The sequence below is a fragment of the Vicugna pacos genome, chromosome 36 (genome assembly GCF_048564905.1).
Source record: "Vicugna pacos chromosome 36, VicPac4, whole genome shotgun sequence".
Lineage (NCBI taxonomy): Eukaryota > Metazoa > Chordata > Mammalia > Artiodactyla > Camelidae > Vicugna > Vicugna pacos.
In genome coordinates, this window is record NC_133022.1 from 8,453,003 (window position 1) to 8,471,924 (window position 18,922).

General features: G+C 65.8%; 1 protein-coding gene across 1 annotated transcript in view; it reads left to right on the forward strand.

Moving 5' to 3' along the window:
* The window catches only part of LOC102527299 (small ribosomal subunit protein uS3m), a 92,184-nt gene extending 74,113 nt beyond the window's left edge, over positions 1 to 18,071 (forward strand). Inside the window, exons 4-5 of the mRNA XM_072955536.1 lie at positions 15,971 to 16,082; positions 17,637 to 18,071. Coding sequence (XP_072811637.1) covers positions 15,971 to 16,082; positions 17,637 to 17,920 — 396 coding nt within the window. The 3' untranslated portion in view covers positions 17,921 to 18,071. The remainder of the gene's footprint in view (positions 1 to 15,970; positions 16,083 to 17,636) is intronic.
* Positions 18,072 to 18,922: the final 851 nt, after the last annotated feature.

Below are 18,922 nucleotides of genomic sequence, written 5' to 3' on the forward strand. Positions count from 1 at the left end.
AGGCCTGGCCTGGGGCGCGGTTTGGGGCAGTGGTCGCGAGGGCCTGGACTGGGGAGCGGTTTGGAGCAGTGGTTGCTGCGGCCTGGCCTGGGGCGCGGTTTGGGCCAGTGGTCACGGGGGCCTGGCCTGGCGCCGTTTGGATCAGTGACTACGGGATCCTGGCTCGGGCGCGGTTTGGGCCAGTGGTCGCGGGGGCCTGGTCTGGGGAGCAGTTTGGGTCATTGGTCGCGGGGGCCTGGTCTGTGGAGCGGTTTGGTCCAGTGGTCATTGGGGCCTGGTCTGGGGGGCGGTTTGGGCCAGGGTCATGGTGGCCTGGTTTGGGCCAGTGGTCACGGGGACCTGGTCTGGGGAGCGGTTTGGGCCAGTGGTCGCGGGGGCCTGGCCTGGGGCGCCGTTTGGGTCAGTGACTACAGGATCATGGCTTCGGGCGGGGTTTGGGCCAGTGGTCGTGTGGCCTAGTCTGGGGAGGGGTTTGGGCCAGTGGTTGCGGCGGCCTGGCCTGGGGCGCGGTTTGGGCCAGTGGTCGCGGGGGCCTGGCCTGGGCGCCGTTTGGGTCAGTGACTACGGGATCCTTGCTCGGACGCGGTTTGGGCCAGTGGTCACGGGGGCCTGGTCTGGGGAGCGGTTTGGGTCATTGGTTGCGGGGGCGTGGTCTGTGGAACGGTTTGGTCCAGTGGTCTTGGGGGCCTGGTCTGGGGAGCGGTTTGGGCCAGTGGTCGCGGGGGCCTGGTGTGGGGAGCGGTTTGGGCCAGTGGACACGGGGTCCTGGTTTGGGTCAGTGGTCACGGGGGCCTGGCCTCGGGAGCGGTTTAGACCAGTTGTCGCGGGGGCCTGGCCTGCGGCGCGGTTTGGGCCAGTGGTCGCGGGGGCCTGGCCTGGGGAGCGGTTTGGGCCAGTGGTCACCGGGTCCTGGTTTGGGCCAATGGTCACGAGGGCCTGGTCTGGGGAGAGGTTTGGTCCAGTGGTCTCGGGGGCCTGGCCTGGGGAGCGATTTGGACCAGTGGTTGCGGCGGCCTGGCCTGGGGCGCGGTTTGGGCCAGTGGTCGCGGGGGCCTGGTCTGGGGAGCGGTTTGGGTCATTGTTCGCGGGGGCCTGGTCTGTGGAGCGGTTTGGTCCAGTGGTCTTGGGGGCCTGGTCTGGGGGGCGGTTTGGGCCAGGGTCATGGTGGCCTGGTTTGGGCCAGTGGTCGCGGGGGCCAGGTCTGGGGAGAGGTTTGGGCCAGTGGTCGCGGTGGCCTGGTCTGGGGAGCGGTTTGGGCCAGTGGTCGCGGGGGCCAGGTCTGGGGAGCGGTTTGGACCAGTGGTCGCGGGGGCTTGGCCTGGGGCGCGGTTTGGGCCAGTGGTCCCGGGGGCCTGGCCTGGAGCGCTCTTTGGGCCAGTGGTCACAGGGGCCTTGTTTGTGGAGCGGTTTGGGCCATTGGTCGCGGGGGCCTGGCCTGGGGAGCGGTTTGGGCCAGTGGTCACGGGGTCCTGGTTTGGGCCAGTGGTCACGAGGGCCTGGTCTGGGGAGAGTTTTGGGCCAGTGGTCGCGGGGGCCTGGCCTGGGCGCAGTTTGGGTCAGTGACTACGGGATCCTGGCTCGGGCACGGTTTGGGCCAGTGGTCGCGGGGGCCTGGTCTGTGGAGCGGTTTGGTCCAGTGGTCATTGGGGCCTGGTCTGGGGGGCGGTTTGGGCCAGGGTCATGGTGGCCTGGTTTGGGCCAGTGGTCACGGGGACCTGGTCTGGGGAGCGGTTTGGGCCAGTGGTCGCGGGGGCCTGGCCTGGGAAGCGGTTTGGGCCAGTGGTTGCGGGGGCCTGGCCTGGGGCGCGGTTTGGGCCAGTGGTCGCGGGGGCCTGTACTGGGGCGCCGTTTGGGTCAGTGACTACAGGATCATGGCTTCGGGCGGGGTTTGGGCCAGTGGTCGTGTGGCCTAGTCTGGGGAGGGGTTTGGGCCAGTGGTTGCGGCGGCCTGGCCTGGGGCGCGGTTTGGGCCAGTGGTCGCGGGGGCCTGGCCTGGGCGCCGTTTGGGTTAGTGTCTACGGGATCCTTGCTCGGACGCGGTTTGGGCCAGTGGTCACGGGGGCCTGGTCTGGGGAGCGGTTTGGGTCATTGGTTGCGGGGGCGTGGTCTGTGGAACGGTTTGGTCCAGTGGTCTTGGGGGCCTGGTCTGGGGAGCGGTTTGGGCCAGTGGTCGCGGGGGCCTGGTGTGGGGAGCGGTTTGGGCCAGTGGACACGGGGTCCTGGTTTGGGCCAGTGGTCACGGGGGCCTGGCCTGGGGAGCGGTTTGGGCCAGTGGTCACGGGGTCCTGGTTTGGGCCAGTGGTCACGGGGGCCTGGTCTGAGGAGAGATTTGGGCCAGTGGTCACGGGGGCCTGGCCTGGGGAGCGGTTTGGACCAGTGGTTGCGGCGGCCTGGCCTGGGGCGCGGTTTGGGCCAGTGGTCGCGGGGGCCTGGCCTTGGCGCCGTTTGGGTCAGTGACTACGGGATCCTGGCTCGGACTCGGTTTAGGCCAGTGGTCGCGGGGGCCTGATCTGGGGAGCGGTTTGGGTCATTGGTTGCGGGGGCGTGGTCTGTGGAGCTGTTTGGTTCAGTGGTCTTGGGGGCCTGGTCTGGGGAGCGGTTTGGGACAGTGGTCGCGGGGGCCTGGTCTGGGGAGCGGTTTGGGCCAGTGGTCGCGGGGGCCTGGTCTGGGGAGCAGTTTGGGCCAGGGGTCGTGGGGGCCTGGTCTGGGGAGCAGTTCGGGCTAGTGGTCGCGGGGGCCTGGTCTGGGGAGTGGTTTGGACCAGTGGTCTCGGGGGTCTGGACTGGGGCGCGGTTTGGGTCAGTGGTCACGGGGGCCTGGCCTCGGGAGCGGTTTAGACCAGTTGTCGCGGGGGCCTGGCCTGCGGCGCGGTTTGGGCCAGTGGTCGCGGGGGCCTGGCCTGGGGAGCGGTTTGGGCCAGTGGTCACCGGGTCCTGGTTTGGGCCAATGGTCACGAGGGCCTGGTCTGGGGAGAGGTTTGGGCCAGTGGTCTCGGGGGCCTGGCCTGGGGAGCGATTTGGACCAGTGGTTGCGGCGGCCTGGCCTGGGGCGCGGTTTGGGACAGTGGTCGCGGGGGCCTGGCCTGGGTGCCCTTTGGGTCAGTGACTACGGGATCCTGGCTCGGGCGTGGTTTGGGCCAGTGGTCGCGGGGGCCTGGTCTGGGGAGCGGTTTGGGTCATTGTTCGCGGGGGCCTGGTCTGTGGAGCGGTTTGGTCCAGTGGTCTTGGGGGCCTGGTCTGGGGGGCGGTTTGGGCCAGGGTCATGGTGGCCTGGTTTGGGCCAGTGGTCGCGGGGGCCAGGTCTGGGGAGAGGTTTGGGCCAGTGGTCGCGGTGGCCTGGTCTGGGGCGCGGTTTGGGCCAGTGGTCGCGGGGGCCAGGTCTGGGGAGCGGTTTGGACCAGTGGTCGCGGGGGCTTGGCCTGGGGCGCGGTTTGGGCCAGTGGTCCCGGGGGCCTGGCCTGGAGCGCTCTTTGGGCCAGTGGTCACAGGGGCCTTGTTTGTGGAGCGGTTTGGGCCATTGGTCGCGGGGGCCTGGCCTGGGGAGCGGTTTGGGCCAGTGGTCACGGGGTCCTGGTTTGGGCCAGTGGTCACGAGGGCCTGGTCTGGGGAGAGTTTTGGGCCAGTGGTCGCGGGGGCCTGGCCTGGGCGCAGTTTGGGTCAGTGACTACGGGATCCTGGCTCGGGCATGGTTTGGGCCAGTGGTCACGGGGGCCTGGTCTGTGGAGCGGTTTGGTCCAGTGGTCTTGGGGACCTGGTCTGGGGGGCGGTTTGGGCCAATGTCATGGTGGCCTAGTTTGGGTCAGTGGTCACGGGGTCCTGGTTTGGGGAGCAGTTTGGGCCAGTGGACGCGGGGGCCTGGCCTAGGAAGCGGTTTGCGCCAGTGGATGCGGGGGCCTGGCCTGGGGCGCGGTTTGGGCCAGTGGTCGCGGGGGCCTATACTGGGGCACCGTTTGGGTCAGTGACTACGGGATTCTGGCTTCGGGCGCGGTTTTTGCCAGTGGTCACAGGGGCCTTGTTTGTGGAGCGGTTTGGGCCAGTGGTCGCGGGGGCCTCGTCTGGGGAGCGGTTTGGGCCAGTGGTCGTGGTGACCTGGTCTGTGGATTGGTTTGGGCCAGTGGTTGCGGGGGCCTGGTCTGGGGAGTGGTTTGGGTCATTGGTCGCGGTGGCCTGGTCTGTGGAGGGGTTTTGGCCAGTGGTTGCGGGGACCTGGTCTGGGGAGCGGTTTGGGCCAGTGTTCGTGGGGGCCTAGTCTGGGGAGCGGATTGGGCCAGTGGTTGCGGGGGCCTGGCCTGGAGCGCGCTTTGGGCCATTGGTTACAGGGGCCTTGTTTGTGGAGCGGTTTGGGCCATTGGTCGCGGGGGCCTGGCCTGGGGAGCGGTTTGGGCCAGTGGTCACGAGGGCCTGGCCTGGGCGCCGTTTGGGTCAGTGACTACGGGATCCTGGCTCGGGCGCGGTTTGGGCTAGTGGTCGCGGGGGCCTGGTCTGGGGAGCGGTTTGTGTCAGTGGTTGCGGGGGCCTGGTCTGTGGAGCGGTTTGGTCCAGTGGTCTTGTGGGCCTGGTCTGGGGAGCGGTTTGGGCCAGTGGTCGCGGGGGCCTGGTCTGGGGCGCGGTTTGGGCTAGTGGTCGCATGGGCCTTGTTTGTGGAGCTGTTTGGGCCAGTGGTCGCGGGGGCCTAGTCAGGGGAGCAGTTTGGGCCAGTGGCCACGGGTGCCTGGTGTGGGGATTGGTTTGGGCCAGTGGTCGTGGGGGCCTTGTCTGGGGAGCGGTTTTGGCCAGTGGTCACGGGGGCCTGGCCTGGGGTGCGGTTTGGGCTAGTGGTCGCATGGGCCTTGTTTGTGGAGCTGTTTGGGCCAGTGGTCGCGGGGGCCTGGTCTGGGGAGCAGTTTGGGCCAGTATTCGCTGTGAGCAGGTTTGGAGAGCGGTTTGGGCCAGTGGTTGCGGGGATCTGGTCTGGGGAGCAGTTTCGGCCAGTGGTCGCAGGGGCCAGGCCTGGGACGCGGTTTGGGCCAGTGAACGCGGGGGCCTGTCCTGGGGAGCGGTTTTGGCCAGTGGTCGCGGTGGCCTGGTCTGGGGAGCGGTTTGGGCCAGTGGTCGCGGGGGCCAGGTCTGGGGAGCGGTTTCGGCCAGTGGTCGCAGTGGCCTGGCCTGGGGCGCGGTTTGGGCCAGTGGTCGCGGGGGCCTGGCCTGGGGAGCGGTTTGGGCCAGTAGTCGCGGGGGCATGGTCTGTGGCGTAGTTTGGGCCAGTGTTCGCGGGGGCCTGGCCTGGGGAGCGGTTTGGGCCAGTGGTCGCAGGGTCCTGTCTTGGAGACCGTTTTGAGTCAGTGGTCGCGGGGGCCTGTCTGGGGAGCGGTTTGGGCCAGTGGTCACGGGGGCCTGGTTTGGGCCAGAGGTCACGGGGGCCTGGTCTGGGGAGAGGTTTGGGCCAGTGGTCGCGGGGGCCTGGCATGGAGCGCCGTTTGGGTCAGTGACTACGGGATCCTGGCTAGGGCACGGTTTGGGCCAGTGGTCACAGGGGCCTTGTTTGTGGAGCAGTTTAGGCCAGTGGTCGTGGGGGCCTGGTTTGGGGAACGGTTTGGGTCAGTGGTCGCGGTGGCCTGGCCTGGGGACCGTTTTGAGTTAGTGGTAGCGGGGGCCTGGTCTGGGGAGCAGTTTGGGCCAGTGGTCGTGGGGGCCTGGTCTGGGGAGCGGTTTGGGCCAGAGGTCATGGTGGCCTGGTTTGGGTCAGTGGTCACGGGGGCCTGGTTTGGGATGCGATTTGTGCCAGTGTTCACGGGGGCCAGGTCTGGGGAGCGGTTTGGGCTAGTGGTCGCTGGGGCCTTGTTGGTGGAGCGGTTTGGGCCAGTGGCCGCGGGGGCCTGGCCTGGGGAGCGGTTTGGGCCAGTGGTCGTGGGGGCCTGGTCTTGAGAGCGGTTTGGGCCAGTGGTCGCGGGGGCCTGGCCTGGGGAGCGGTTTGGGCTAGTGGTCGCTGGGGCCTTGTTGGTGGAGCGGTTTGGGCCAGTGGCCGCGGGGGCCTGGCCTGGGGAGCGGTTTGGGCCAGTGGTCGTGGGGGCCTGGTCTTGAGAGCGGTTTTGGCCAGTTGTCGCGGGGGCCTGGCCTGGGGAGCGGGTTGGGCTAGTGGTCGCTGGTGCCTTGTTGGTGGAGCGGTTTGGGCCAGTGGCCGCGGGGGCCTGGCCTGGGGAGCGGTTTGGGCCAGTGGTCGTGGGGGCCTGGTCTTGAGAGCGGTTTGGGCCAGTTGTCGCAGGGGCCTGGCCTGGGGAGCGGTTTGGGCTAGTGGTCACGGGGGCCTGGCATGGGGCGCCGTTCGGGCAAGTGGTCACGGAGGCCTGGCCTGGGGCGCCGTTTGGGTCCGTGGCTACGGGATCCTGGCTTCGGGTGCGGATTGGGCCAGTGATCGTGGGGGCCTATTTTGGGCCAGTGGTCACGGGGGCCTGGTGTGGTGAGCGGTTTGAGCCAGTGGTCGTGGGGGCCTGGTCTGGGCTAGTGGTCGCAGGGGCCTGGTCTGGGGAGCGGTTTGGGCCAGTGGTCGCGGGTGCCTGGTTTAGGCCAGTGGTCACGGGGGCCTGGCCTGGGGAGCAGTTTGGGCTAGTGGTCGCAGGGGCCTGGTCTGGGGAGCGGTTTGGGCCAGTGGTCGCGGGTGCCTGGTCTGGGCCAGTGGTCGCGGGGGCCTGGCCTGGGGCGTGGTTTGGGCCAGTGGTCGCGGGGGCCTGGCCTGGGGAGCGGTTTGGGCCAGTGGTCACGGTGGCCTGGTCTGGGGAGCGGATTGGGCTAGTGGTCGCGGGGGCCAGGTCTGGGGAGCGGTTTCGGCCAGTGGTCGCAGGGGCCTGGCCTGGGGCACGGTTTGGGCCAGTCGTCGCGGGGGACTGGCCTGGGTAGCGGTTTGGGCCAGTGTTCGCGGGGGCCTGGTCTGGGGAGCGGTTTGGGCAAGTGGTCGCGGGGGCAAGGTCTGGGGCGCGGTTTGGGCAAGTGGTCGCGCTGGCATGGCCTGGAGCGCGATTTGGGCCAGTGGTCGCAGGGGCCTGTCCTGGGGACCGTTTTGAGTCAGTGGTCGCGGGGGCCTGGTCTGGGGAGAAGTTTGGGCCAGTGGTCGTGGGGTCCTGGCCTGGGGAGCGGTTTGGGCCAGTGGTCGCGGGGGTCTGGCCTGGGGCGCGGTTTGGGCCAGTGGTCGCAGGGGCCTGGCCTGGGGAGAGGTTTGGGCCAAGGGTCGCGGGGGTCTGGCCTGGGGCGCGGTTTGGGCCAGTGGTCGCAGCGGCCTGGCCTGGGGAGCGGTTTGGACCAGTGGTCGCGGGGGTCTGGCCTGGGGTGCGGTTTGGGCCAGTGGTTGCAGGGGCCTGGCCTGGGGAGCGGTTTGGACCAGTGGTCGCGGGGACCTGGCCTGGGGCGCGGTTTGGGCCAGTGGTCGTGGGGGCCTGGACTGGGGCGCGGTGTGGGCCAGTGGACACAGGGGCCTTGTTTGTCGAGTTGTTTGAGCCAGTGGTCGCGGGGGCCTGGCCTGGGAAGCGGTTTGGGCCAGGGGTCGCGGGGGCCTGGCCTGGGTAGCGGATTGGGCCAATGGTCCCGGGGGCCTGGTCTGGGGAGCGGTTTGAGCCAGTGGTCACGGGGGCCTGGTATGGGGAGCGGTTTGGGCCAGTGGTCGCGGTGGCCTGTCCTGGGGCACGGTTTAGGCCAGTGTTCGCGGGGGCCTGGCCTGGGGAGCGGTTTGGGCCAGTGGTCTGGGGAGCGATTTTGGTCAGTGGTCGCTGGGGCCTGGTCTGGGGAGCGATTTGGGACAGTGTTCGCGGGGGCCAGGTCTGGGGAGCGGTTTGGGCCAGTGGTCAAGGGGGCCTGGCCTGGGGCGCTGTTTGGGCTAGTGGTCGCTGGGGCCTTGTTGGTGGAGCGGTTTGGGCCAGTGGCCGCGGGGGCCTGGCCTGGGGAGCGGTTTGGGCCAGTGGTCGTGGGGGCCTGGTCTTGAGAGCGGTTTGGGCCAGTTGTCGCGGGGGCCTGGCCTGGGGAGCGGTTTGGGCTAGTGGTCACGGGGGCCTGACCTGGGGCGCCGTTCGGGCAAGTGGTCACGGAGGCCTGGCCTGGGGCGCCGTTTGGGTCCGTGGCTACGGGATCCTGGCTTCGGGTGCGGTTTGGGCCAGTGATCGTGGGGGCCTGTTTTGGGCCAGTGGTCACGGGGGCCTGGTGTGAGGAGCGGTTTGAGCCAGTGGTCGTGGGGGCCTGGTCTGGGCTAGTGGTCGCAGGGGCCTGGTCTGGGGAGCGGTTTGGGCCAGTGGTCGCGGGTGCCTGGTTTGGGCCAGTGGTCACGGGGGCCTGGCCTGGGGAGCAGTTTGGGCTAGTGTTCGAAGGGGCCAGGTTTGTGGAGCGGTTTAGGCCAGTGGTCGCAGGGGCCTGGCCTGGGGCGCGGTTTAGGCCAGTGGTCACGGGGGCCTGGCCTGGGGAGCGGTTTGGGCCAATGGTCACGGGGGCCTGGCCTGAGGCGCCGTTCGGGCAAGTGGTCACGGAGGCCTGGTCTGGGGCGCCGTTTGGGTCCGTGGCTACGGGATCCTGGCTTCGGGTGCGGTTTGGGCCAGTGATCGTGGGGACCTGGTTTGGGTCAGTGGTCACGGGGGCCTGGTGTGGGGAGCGGTTTGGGCCAGTGGTCGTGGGGGCCTGGTCTGGGGTGCGGTTTGTGCTAGTGGTCGCATGGGCCTTGTTTGTGGAGCTTTTTGGGCCAGTGGTCGCGGGGGCCTGGTCTGGGGAGCAGTTTGGGCCAGTATTCTCGGTGAGCTGGTTTGGAGAGCGGTTTGGGTCAGTGGTTGCGGGGATCTGGTCTGGGGAGCAGTTTCGGCCAGTGGTCGCAGGGGCCAGGCCTGGGACGCGGTTTGGGCCAGTGGTCGCGGGGGCCTGGCCTGGGGAGCGATTTTGGCAAGTGGTCGCGGGGGCCTGGCCTGGGGAGCGGTTTGAGCCAGTGGTCACGGTGGCCTGGTCTGGGTAGCGGTTTGAGCCAGTGGTCGCGGGGGCCAGGTCTGGGGAGCGGTTTCGACCAGTGGTCGCAGGGGCCTGGCCTGGGGCGCGGTTTGGGCCAGTGGTCGCGGGGGCATGGTCTGTGGCGCGGTTTGGGCCAGTGGTTGCGGGGGCCTGGCCTGGGGAGCGGTTTGGGCTAGTGGTCCCGGGGGCCTGGTCTGGGGAGCGGTTTGGGCCAGTGGTCGCAGGGGCCTGGTTTGGGGAGCGGTTTGGGCAAGTGGTCACGCTGGCCTGGCCTGGAGCGCGATTTGGGCCAGTGGTCGCAGGGGCCTGTCTTGGAGACCGTTTTGAGTCAGTGGTCGCGGGGGCTTGTCTGGGGAGCGGTTTGGGCCAGTGGTCATGGTGGCCTGGTTTGGGTCAGTGGTCACGGGGGCCTGGTGTGGGGAGCGGTTTGGGCCAGTGTTCGCGGGGGCCAGGTCTGGGGAGCGGTTTGGGCCAGTGGTCGTGGGGTCCTGGTCTGGGTAGCGGTTTGGGCCAGTGGTCTTGGGGGCTTGGTCTGGTGCGCGGTTTGGTTCAGTGGTCACGGGGGCCTGGCCTGGGGCGCCGTTCGGGCAAGTGGTCACGGAGGCCTGGCCTGGGGCGCCGTTTAGGTCCGTGGCTACGGGATCCTGGCTTCGGGTGCGGTTTGGGCCAGTGATCGTGGGGGCCTATTTTGGGCCAGTGGTCACGGGGGCCTGGTGTGGTGAGCGGTTTGAGCCAGTGGTCGTGGGGGCCTGGTCTGGGCTAGTGGTCGCAGGGGCCTGGTCTGGGGAGCGGTTTGGGCCAGTGGTCGCGGGTGCCTGATTTGGGCCAGTGGTCACGGGGGCCTGGCCTGGGGAGCAGTTTGGGCTAGTGGTCGCAGGGGCCTGGTCTGGGGAGCGGTTTGGGCCAGTGGTCGCGGGTGACTGGTCTGGGCCAGTGGTCGCGGGGGCCTGGCCTGGGGCACGGTTTGGGCCAGTGGTCGCGGGGGCCTGGCCTGGGGAGCGGTTTGGGCCAGTGGTCACGGTGGCCTGGTCTGGGGAGCGGTTTGGGCTAGTGGTCACGGGGGCCAGGTCTGGGGAGAGGTTTCGGCCAGTGGTCGCAGGGGCCTGGCCTGGGGCACGGTTTGGGCCAGTCGTCGCGGGGGACTGGCCTGGGGAGCGGTTTGGGCCAGTGTTCGCGGGGGCCTGGTCTGGGGAGCGGTTTGGGCAAGTGGTCGCGGGGGCAAGGTCTGGGGCGCGGTTTGGGCAAGTGGTCGCGCTGGCATGGCCTGGAGCGCGATTTGGGCCAGTGGTCGCAGGGGCCTGTCCTGGGGACCGTTTTGAGTCATTGGTCGCGGGGGCCTGGTCTGGGGAGAAGTTTGGGCCAGTGGTCGTGGGGGCCTGGTCTGGGGAGCGGTTTGGGCCAGAGGTCATGGTGGCCTGGTTTGGGCCAGTGGTCACGGGGTCCTGGCCTGGGGAGCGATTTGTGCCAGTGTTCGCGGGGGCCAGGTCTGGGGAGCGGTTTGGGCTAGTGGTCGCTGGGGCCTTTTTGGTGGAGCGGTTTGGGCCAGTGGCCGCTGGGGCCTGGCCTGGGGAGCGGTTTGGGCTAGTGGTCGCGGGGGCCTGGTCTGGGGAACGGTTTGGGCCAGTGGTCGCGGGTGCCTGGTTTGGGCCAGTGGTCACGGGGGCCTGTCCTGGGGAGCATTTTGGGCTAGTGGTCGAAGGGGCCGGGTTTGTGGAGCGGTTTGGGCCAGTGGTTGCGGGGGCCAGGTCTGGGGAGCGGTTTGGGCCAGTGGTCGCCGGGGCCTGGCCTGGGTAGCGGTTTGGGCCAGTGGTCGCGGGGGCTTGGCCTGGGGCGTGGTTTGGGCCAGTGGTCGCGAGGTCCTGGCCTGGGGCGCGGTTTGGGCTAGTGGTCGCATGGGCCTTGTTTGTTGAGCTGTTTGGGCCTGTGGTCGTGGGGGCCTGGTCTGGGGAGCAGTTTGGACCAGTATTCGCGGTGAGCTGGTTTGGAGAGCGGTTTGGGCCAGTGGTCCCGGGGGCCTGGTTTGGGGAGCGGTTTGGGCCAGTGGTCGCGGGGGCCTGGTTTGCGGAGCGGTTTGGGCAAGTGGTCGCGCTGGCCTGGCCTGGAGCGCGATTTGGGCCAGTAGTCGCAGGGGCCTGTCCTGGGGACCGTTTTGAGTCAGTGGTCGCGGGGGCCTGTACTGGGGCGCGGTTTGGGCCAGTGGTTGCGGGGGCCTGGCCTGGGGCGCGGTTTGGGCCAGTGGTCGCGGGGGCCTTTACTGGGGTGCCATTTGGGTCAGTGACTACAAGATCCTGGCTTCGGGCGCGGTTTGGGCCAGTGGTCGTGTGGCCTAGTCTGGGGAGGGGTTTGGGCAAGTGGTCGCGCTGGCCTGGCCTGGAGCGCGATTTGGGCCAGTGGTCGCAGGGGCCTGTCCTGGGGACCGTTTTGAGTCAGTGGTCGCGGGGGCCTGGTCTGGGGAGCGGTTTGGGCTAGTGGTCGCGGGGGCCTGTCTGGGGAGTGGTTTGGGCCAGTGGTCACGGGGGCCTGGTTTGGGCCAGTGGTCACGGGGGCCTGACCTGGGGAGCAGTTTGGAACAGTGGTTGCGGCGGCCTGGCCTGGGGCGCGGTTTGGGCCAGTGGTCGCGGGGGCTTGGCATGGAGCGCCGTTTGGGTCAGTGACTACGGGATCCTGGCTAGGGCGCGGTTTGGGCCAGTGGTCGCGGGGCCCTGGCCTGGGTCTCGCATTGGGCCAGTGGTCAAAGGGGCCTTGTTTGTGGAGCGGTTTGGGCCAGTGGTCGTGGGGGCCTGGTTTGGGGAGCGGTTTGGGCCAGTGTTCACGGTGGCTTGGCCTGGAGCGCGATTTGGGCCAGTGGTCGCGGGGGCCTGTCCTGGGGAACGTTTTGAGTCAGTGGTAGTGGGGGCCTTGTCTGGGGAGCGGTTTGGGCCAGTGGTCGTGGGGGCCTTGTCTGGGGAGCGGTTTGGTCCAGTGGACGTTGGGGCCTGGTCTGGGGGGCGGTTTGGGCCAATGTCATGGTGGCCTGGTTTGGGCCAGTGGTCACGGGGATCTGGTCTGGGGAGCGGTTTGGGCCAGTGGTCGCGGGGGCCTGGCCTGGGAAGCGGTTTGGGCCAGTGGTCGCGGGGGCCTGTACTGGGGCACCGTTTGGGTCAGTGACTACAAGATCCTGGTTCAGGCGCGGTTTGGGCCAGTGGTCGCAGGAGCCTTGTTGGTGGAGCGGTTTGGGCCAGTGGCCGCGGGGGCCTGGCTTGGGGAGCGGTTTGTGCCAGTGGTCGTGGGGGCTGGTCTTGGGAGCGGTTTGGGCCAGTTGTCGCGGGGGCCTGGCCTGGGGAGCGGTTTGGGCCAGTGGTCACGGGGGCCTGGCCTGGGGCGCCGTTCGGGCAAGTGGTCACGGAGGCCTGGCCTGGGGTGCCGTTTGGGTCCTTGGCTACGGGATCCTGGTTTCGGGTGCGGTTTGGGCCAGTGATCGTGGGGGCCTGGTTTGGGCCAGTGGTCACGGGGGCCTGGTGTGGGGAGCTGTTTGGGCCAGTGGTCGCGGGGGCCTGGGCTGGGGAGCAGTTTGGGCCAGTATTCTCGGTGAGCTGGTTTGGAGAGCGGTTTGGGCCAGTGGTTGTGGGGATCTGGTCTGGGGAGCAGTTTCGGCCAGTGGTCGCAGGGGCCAGGCCTGGGACGCGGTTTGGGCCAGTGGTCGCGGGGGCCTGGCCTGGGGAGCGATTTGTGCCAGTGGTCGCGGGGGCCAGGCCTGGGACGCGGTTTGGGCCAGTGGTCGCGGGGGCCTGGCCTGGGGAGCGATTTGTGCCAGTGTTCGCGGGGGCCAGGTCTGGGGAGCGGTTTGGGCTAGTGGTCGTGGGGGCCTGGTCTGGGTAGCGGTTTGGGCCAGTGGTCGCGGGGGCTTGGTCTGGTGCGCGGTTTGGGCCAGTGGTCAAGGGGGCCTGGCCTGGGGCGCGGTTTGGGCTAGTGGTCGCCGGGGCCTTGTTGGTGGAGCGGTTTGGGCCAGTGCCGCTGGGGCCTGGCCTGGGGAGCGGTTTGGGCTAGTGGTCGCGGGGGCCTGGTCTGGGGAGCGGTTTGGGCCAGTGGTCGCGGGTGCCTGGTTTGGGCCAGTGGTCACGGGGGGCCTGGCCTGGGGAGCAGTTTGGGCTAGTGGTCGAAGGGGCCGGGTTTGTGGAGCGGTTTGGGCCAGTGGTCGCGGGGGCCTGGCCTGGGGCGCGGTTTGGGCCAGTGGTCGCGGGGGCCTGGCCTGGGGAGCAGTTTGGGCCAGTGGTCGCGGGGGCTTGGCCTGGGGCGCGGTTTGGTCCAGTGGTCGCGGGGGCTTGGTCTGGTGCGCGGTTTGGGCCAGTGGTCAAGGGGGCCTGGCCTGGGGCGCGGTTTGGGCTAGTGGTCGCAGGAGCCTTGTTGGTGGAGCAGTTTGGGCCAGTGGCCGCGGGGGCCTGGCTTGGGGAGCGGTTTGGGCCAGTGGTCGTGGGGGCTGGTCTTGGGAGCGGTTTGGGCCAGTTGTCGCGGGGGCCTGGCCTGGGGAGCGGTTTGGGCCAGTGGTCACGGGGGCCTGGCCTGGGGCGCCGTTCGGGCAAGTGGTCACGGAGGCCTGGCCTGGGGTGCCGTTTGGGTCCTTGGCTACGGGATCCTGGTTTCGGGTGCGGTTTGGGCCAGTGATCGTGGGGGCCTGGTTTGGGCCAGTGGTCACGGGGGCCTGGTGTGGGGAGCTGTTTGGGCCAGTGGTCGCGGGGGCCTGGGCTGGGGAGCAGTTTGGGCCAGTATTCTCGGTGAGCTGGTTTGGAGAGCGGTTTGGGCCAGTGGTTGTGGGGATCTGGTCTGGGGAGCAGTTTCGGCCAGTGGTCGCAGGGGCCAGGCCTGGGACGCGGTTTGGGCCAGTGGTCGCGGGGGCCTGGCCTGGGGAGCGATTTGTGCCAGTGGTCGCGGGGGCCAGGCCTGGGACGCGGTTTGGGCCAGTGGTCGCGGGGGCCTGGCCTGGGGAACGATTTGTGCCAGTGTTCGCGGGGGCCAGGTCTGGGGAGCGGTTTGGGCTAGTGGTCGTGGGGGCCTGGTCTGGGTAGCGGTTTGGGCCAGTGGTCGCGGGGGCTTGGTCTGGTGCGCGGTTTGGGCCAGTGGTCAAGGGGGCCTGGCCTGGGGCGCGGTTTGGGCTAGTGGTCGCTGGGGCCTTGTTGGTGGAGCGGTTTGGGCCAGTGCCGCTGGGGCCTGGCCTGGGGAGCGGTTTGGGCTAGTGGTCGCGGGGGCCTGGTCTGGGGAGCGGTTTGGGCCAGTGGTCGCGGGTGCCTGGTTTGGGCCAGTGGTCACGGGGGGCCTGGCCTGGGGAGCAGTTTGGGCTAGTGGTCGAAGGGGCCGGGTTTGTGGAGCGGTTTGGGCCAGTGGTCGCGGGGGCCTGGCCTGGGGCGCGGTTTGGGCCAGTGGTCGCGGGGGCCTGGCCTGGGGAGCAGTTTGGGCCAGTGGTCGCGGGGGCTTGGCCTGGGGCGCGGTTTGGGCCAGTGGTCGCGGGGTCCTGGCCTGGGGCGCGGTTTGTGCTAGTGGTCGCATGGGCCTTGTTTGTGGAGCTGTTTGGGCCAGTGGTCGCGGGGGCCTGGTCTGGGGAGCATTTTGGGCCAGTATTCGCGGTGAGCTGGTTTGGAGAGCGGTTTGGGCCAGTGGTTGCGGGGACCTGGTCTGGGGAGCAGTTTCGGCCAGTGGTCGCAGGGCCCAGGCCTGGGGTGCGGTTTGGGCCAGTGGTCGCGGGGGCCTAGCCTGGGACGCGGTTTGGGCCAGTGGTCGCGGGGGCGTGGCCTGGGGAGCGGTTTGGGCCAGTGGTCGCGGGGGCGTGGCCTGGGGAGCGGTTTGGGCCAGTGGTCGCGGGGGCCTGGCCTGGGGCGCGGTTTGGGCCAGTGGTCACGGGGGCCTGGTTTGGGCCAGTGGTCGCGGAGGCCTGGTCTGGGGAGAGGTTTGGGCTAGTGGTCGCGGGGGGCTGGCCTGGGTCGCGCATTGGGCCAGTGGTCACAGGGGCCTTGTTTGTGGAGCGGTTTGGGCCAGTGGTCGTGGGGGCCTGGTTTCGGGAGCGGTTTGGGCCAGTGGTCGCGGTGGCCTGGCCTGGAGCGCTATTTGGGCCAGTGGTCGCGGGGGCCTGTCCTGGAGACCGTTTTGAGTCAGTGGTCGCGGGGGCCTGGTCTGGGGAGCGGTTTGGGTCATTGGTCGCGGGGGCCTGGTCTGGGGAGCGGTTTGGGCCAGTGGTCGTGGGGGCCTGGTCTGGGGAGCGGTTTGAGCCAGTGGTCATGGTGGCCTGGTTTGGGCCAGTGGTCACGGGGGCCTGGTCTGGGGAGCGGTTTGGGCCAGTGATCGCGGGGACCTGGCCTGGGAAGCGGTTTGGGCCATTGGTCGCGTGGGCTTGGCCTGGGGCGCGTTTTGGGCCATGGTCGCGGGGGCCTGGCCTGGGGCGCGGTTTGGGCTAGTGGTCGCATGGGCCTTGTTTGTGGAGCTGTTTGGGCCAGTGGTCGCGGGGGCCTGGCCTGGGGAGCGGTTTGGGGAATTTTCCCGGGGGCCTGGTCTGGAGAGCGGTTTGGGCCAGTGGTCCCGGGGGCCTGGTCTGGGGAGCGGTTTCGGCTAGTGGTCGCGGGGGCCTGGTCTGGGGAGCGGTTTGGGCCAGTGATCGTGGTGAACTGGTTTGGGGAGCGGTTTGGGCCAGTGGTCGCGCGGACCTGGTCTGGGGAGCAGTTTCGGCCAGTGGTCGCAGGGGCCTGGCCTGGGGCGCCGTTTGGGTCAGTGGCTGCGGGATCCTGGCTTGGGGCGCGGTTTGGGCCAGTGGTCGCGGGGGCCTGGCCTGGGGTGCAGTTTGGGCCAGTGGTCGCGGGGGCTGGTCTGGGGAGCAGTTTGGGTCAGTGGTCGCGGGGGCCTGGTTTGGGTAGCGGTTTGGGCTAGTGGTCGCTGGGGCCTTGCCTGGGGCGCCGTTTGGGTCAGTGGCTATGGGATCCTGGCTTCAGGCGCGGTTTGGGCCAGTGGTCGCTGTTTGGGTTAGTGGTCGCGTGAAGTCATGACTCTTCTTTTCTTCTAGAATCGCGCGGCCGGAGTCCGAGTGGGCAAGGGGGACAAGCCAGTGACCTACGAGGAGGCACACGCACCTCACTACATCGCGCACCGCAAAGGCTGGCTGTCGCTGCACACAAGTGAGGGGGCGATGCCTGTCTCGGTTGTAGAGGTTGACGAGGCCTTCAGGGGGTCGGTGATGCGACCCCAGGCCCCACCGCAGGAGTTCTTAATCGTGATTATCGCAAAAACAGGAAATGAACACGTGTCAGAAGTTTTATTTGACTCACTAATCAGTGGCAGAGACAGAAATCAGTTAGCGCCTTCAAAGGAGAAGTAAAAAGGGAGAGACGTGATACGGCTGGCAATATTTTTCATTCACGGTGCCTGAAGGCAATTATTTTGTATTGCTATTGGGTGTCTGTAATTTAAGGAGATGTAGACTAGCTCAGAGGCAGTGGAAAGAGTTATAACCCAGTAGAAATCGATGACCCGGAAAACTGAATATTGCAGTTTCCCCCCGAAGCACACGTTTCACTACAAGTTGCCCTCCATTATTCACAGATTCCATGTTTGTGAATTTGCACACTCTTGGTCTTTCACGTTCATTCTGAGACATGGGCGGAGCAGAACCCCTCATGCATCTTGCCATGCAAGCAAGGCTCTGCCTTTTAGCTTCAGCTTTCATGCTGTAAACAGATATCCATTTTGAAATGTATTAGTGCTGTGTTTTCAAGTTTTGTGCTTTTTTGTTTTTTGGTGATTCCACTGCCTCAAAGTAGCATATAATACTGAAGTTCTGTCTAGTGTTCCTAAGCACGAGAAGGCTTCAATTTTCCTTACAGGGAAAACATGATAAAAAAGCTTTCTTCAGGCATGAGTTAACAAAGGTGTTGGGAAAGAGTTCAGTGTTAACCAGCCACACGTAGATATCTTTAAACAGAAAAACAAAATAAAACCTTACATATTGATCTGTTGACAAAAATATTGTAACCAAAGGCTTGAGAAACCTAACCATGTATTTCCATCAGGAACAGTGATTCATTATTTGCTAATTCATTATTCACGGTGATTTTATGGAACATAACTAGTGAGTTTATAGAATATAACTACTATGGATTAATGAGAATCAATAGTATTTTGTTTCCTATGAGAGTCTCAACTTGAATGTTTGAGATACATGTATCTAGAGAACGTACTTAAAATACGGATTTCTTTTCCCCACCCATTTCAAGTTCTGGGTCTAAAGTCTGGGGGTGGGTGTAGAGACCCTTAACAGCTAAGGGTCCAGAACGAGAATCCAGTGGTTGAGGTCACGGCGCTGGCCAGTGAGAGAACTCACATCCTTAAACTCAGAAGTAGCTGGTGGCCTCATCTCTGGCCCGTGGGCTGGCGAGGGCTTCTATACGGTGGTGAAGAAGGAGCGGGAAGGGGGCTGGCAGAGGAATCACCTGAGTCTTGTGCCCTGGCGAATTTTTTTTTGTAAAACAAGGGTACGGATCATATGTACTTCACAGGATTTGTTTGGGGGTTATTGGCATAATGTACTTTGCGTTTAAAGTGTATTTCTTTTTATTCCCTTTATAGGACAAAAGAGAAGAGGCTGGGGTCGGGTGTGGAATCAAGTGCCCAGGGCCCTTGGATGTTACCGCTAGAGTTTTGACCAACGTGCCGTGGTGCCCTTCTCTTTTCAGGTAACCTGGATGGGGAGGAGCATGCCGCAGAGCGGACAGTGGAAGATGTCTTCCTCCGCAAATTTATGCTGGGCACCTTCCCAGGCTGCCTGGCTGACCAGCTTGTCCTCAAGCGCCGGGCTAACCAGCTGGAGATCTGTGCCCTGGTCCTGAGACAGCTGCCAGCACACAAGTTCTACTTCCTCGTGGGCTACAGCGAGACCCTGCTGTCCCACTTCTACAAGTGTCCTGTGCATCTGCACCTGCAAACTGTGCCCTCCAAGGTTGTGTATAAGTACATCTAGGCCATCTGCCCCTTCTGCATCAAGCTCTAGCCTGCGAAGGACAGAAACCTGTGGGAAAGGGCTGAAGTAGAAATGGGGGAAGTAGGTCCCATCGGACTACTGAGGCTTTGTTTTCAAAGTTGCCCTCGAATAAATAGACTTTTTCCATGTTGTCCTGCCTTTCAGTCCATCTAGGGAACTAAAACAGGGCTTCCTTGAGGATGCTGTAGGCTTCCCAGGAAGGCGGCTAGTTACGTAAGGTTTAGGTAATATTTAACAGTTCATTGAGTATTTTGTGCCAATTGTGTCAGGAACTTTACCTGAAGTTCTTCATTGCCTCTTAAAAATGGAAAGATTCAAGCAGTGTTAATTTTCTAAAAATCAAAACAATACCGACATGGTGGGGAAGGTTATAGCTCAGCGGTGAGAGTACATGCTTAGCATGCACGAGGTCCTGAGTTCAGTCCCCAGTACCTCCATTGAAATAACTAAATAAATAAACCGAGTTACCTCCCCCTCAAAAAACAAGTAAAAACAATATGGACATGTATGACGTTAACCATGAAGCTTACTTGTAATGCTTCCCCAGGAAGGACTACTGTAAACTGTTGTAGTTTATTTCCAGGTGTACTTTTCCCCCCAGAAATCCTGTACTGCATGCTCATTATTTATTAAGCTTTTAACTGCCCCTACACTGTGCCAGACACTCAGCTGGGAGCCCATCAAGGAACAGAACCTTCCATTCCAGGATCCTGGCCTTCACAGCACTTGTATCCCAGTGGAAGGGGGCAGACGGATGGGCAGCATCGAAGACTCCAGGCAGGTGAGGGAGGTAGGTAGGCCTGTAAACGAGGGAAGAACGTTTCAGGGACGTGCTATCTGCGGGAGCTGCACGTGGTACTGGGAAATGGGGCGGGGTTTGCTGACCTTCGACTCCACCCAGAAGCCGATGACCCTCCCCTTGACCACGACCCTGATACCCTTAACTTGGTCCTGGACGCTAATGCCCACTCTGATCCTAAC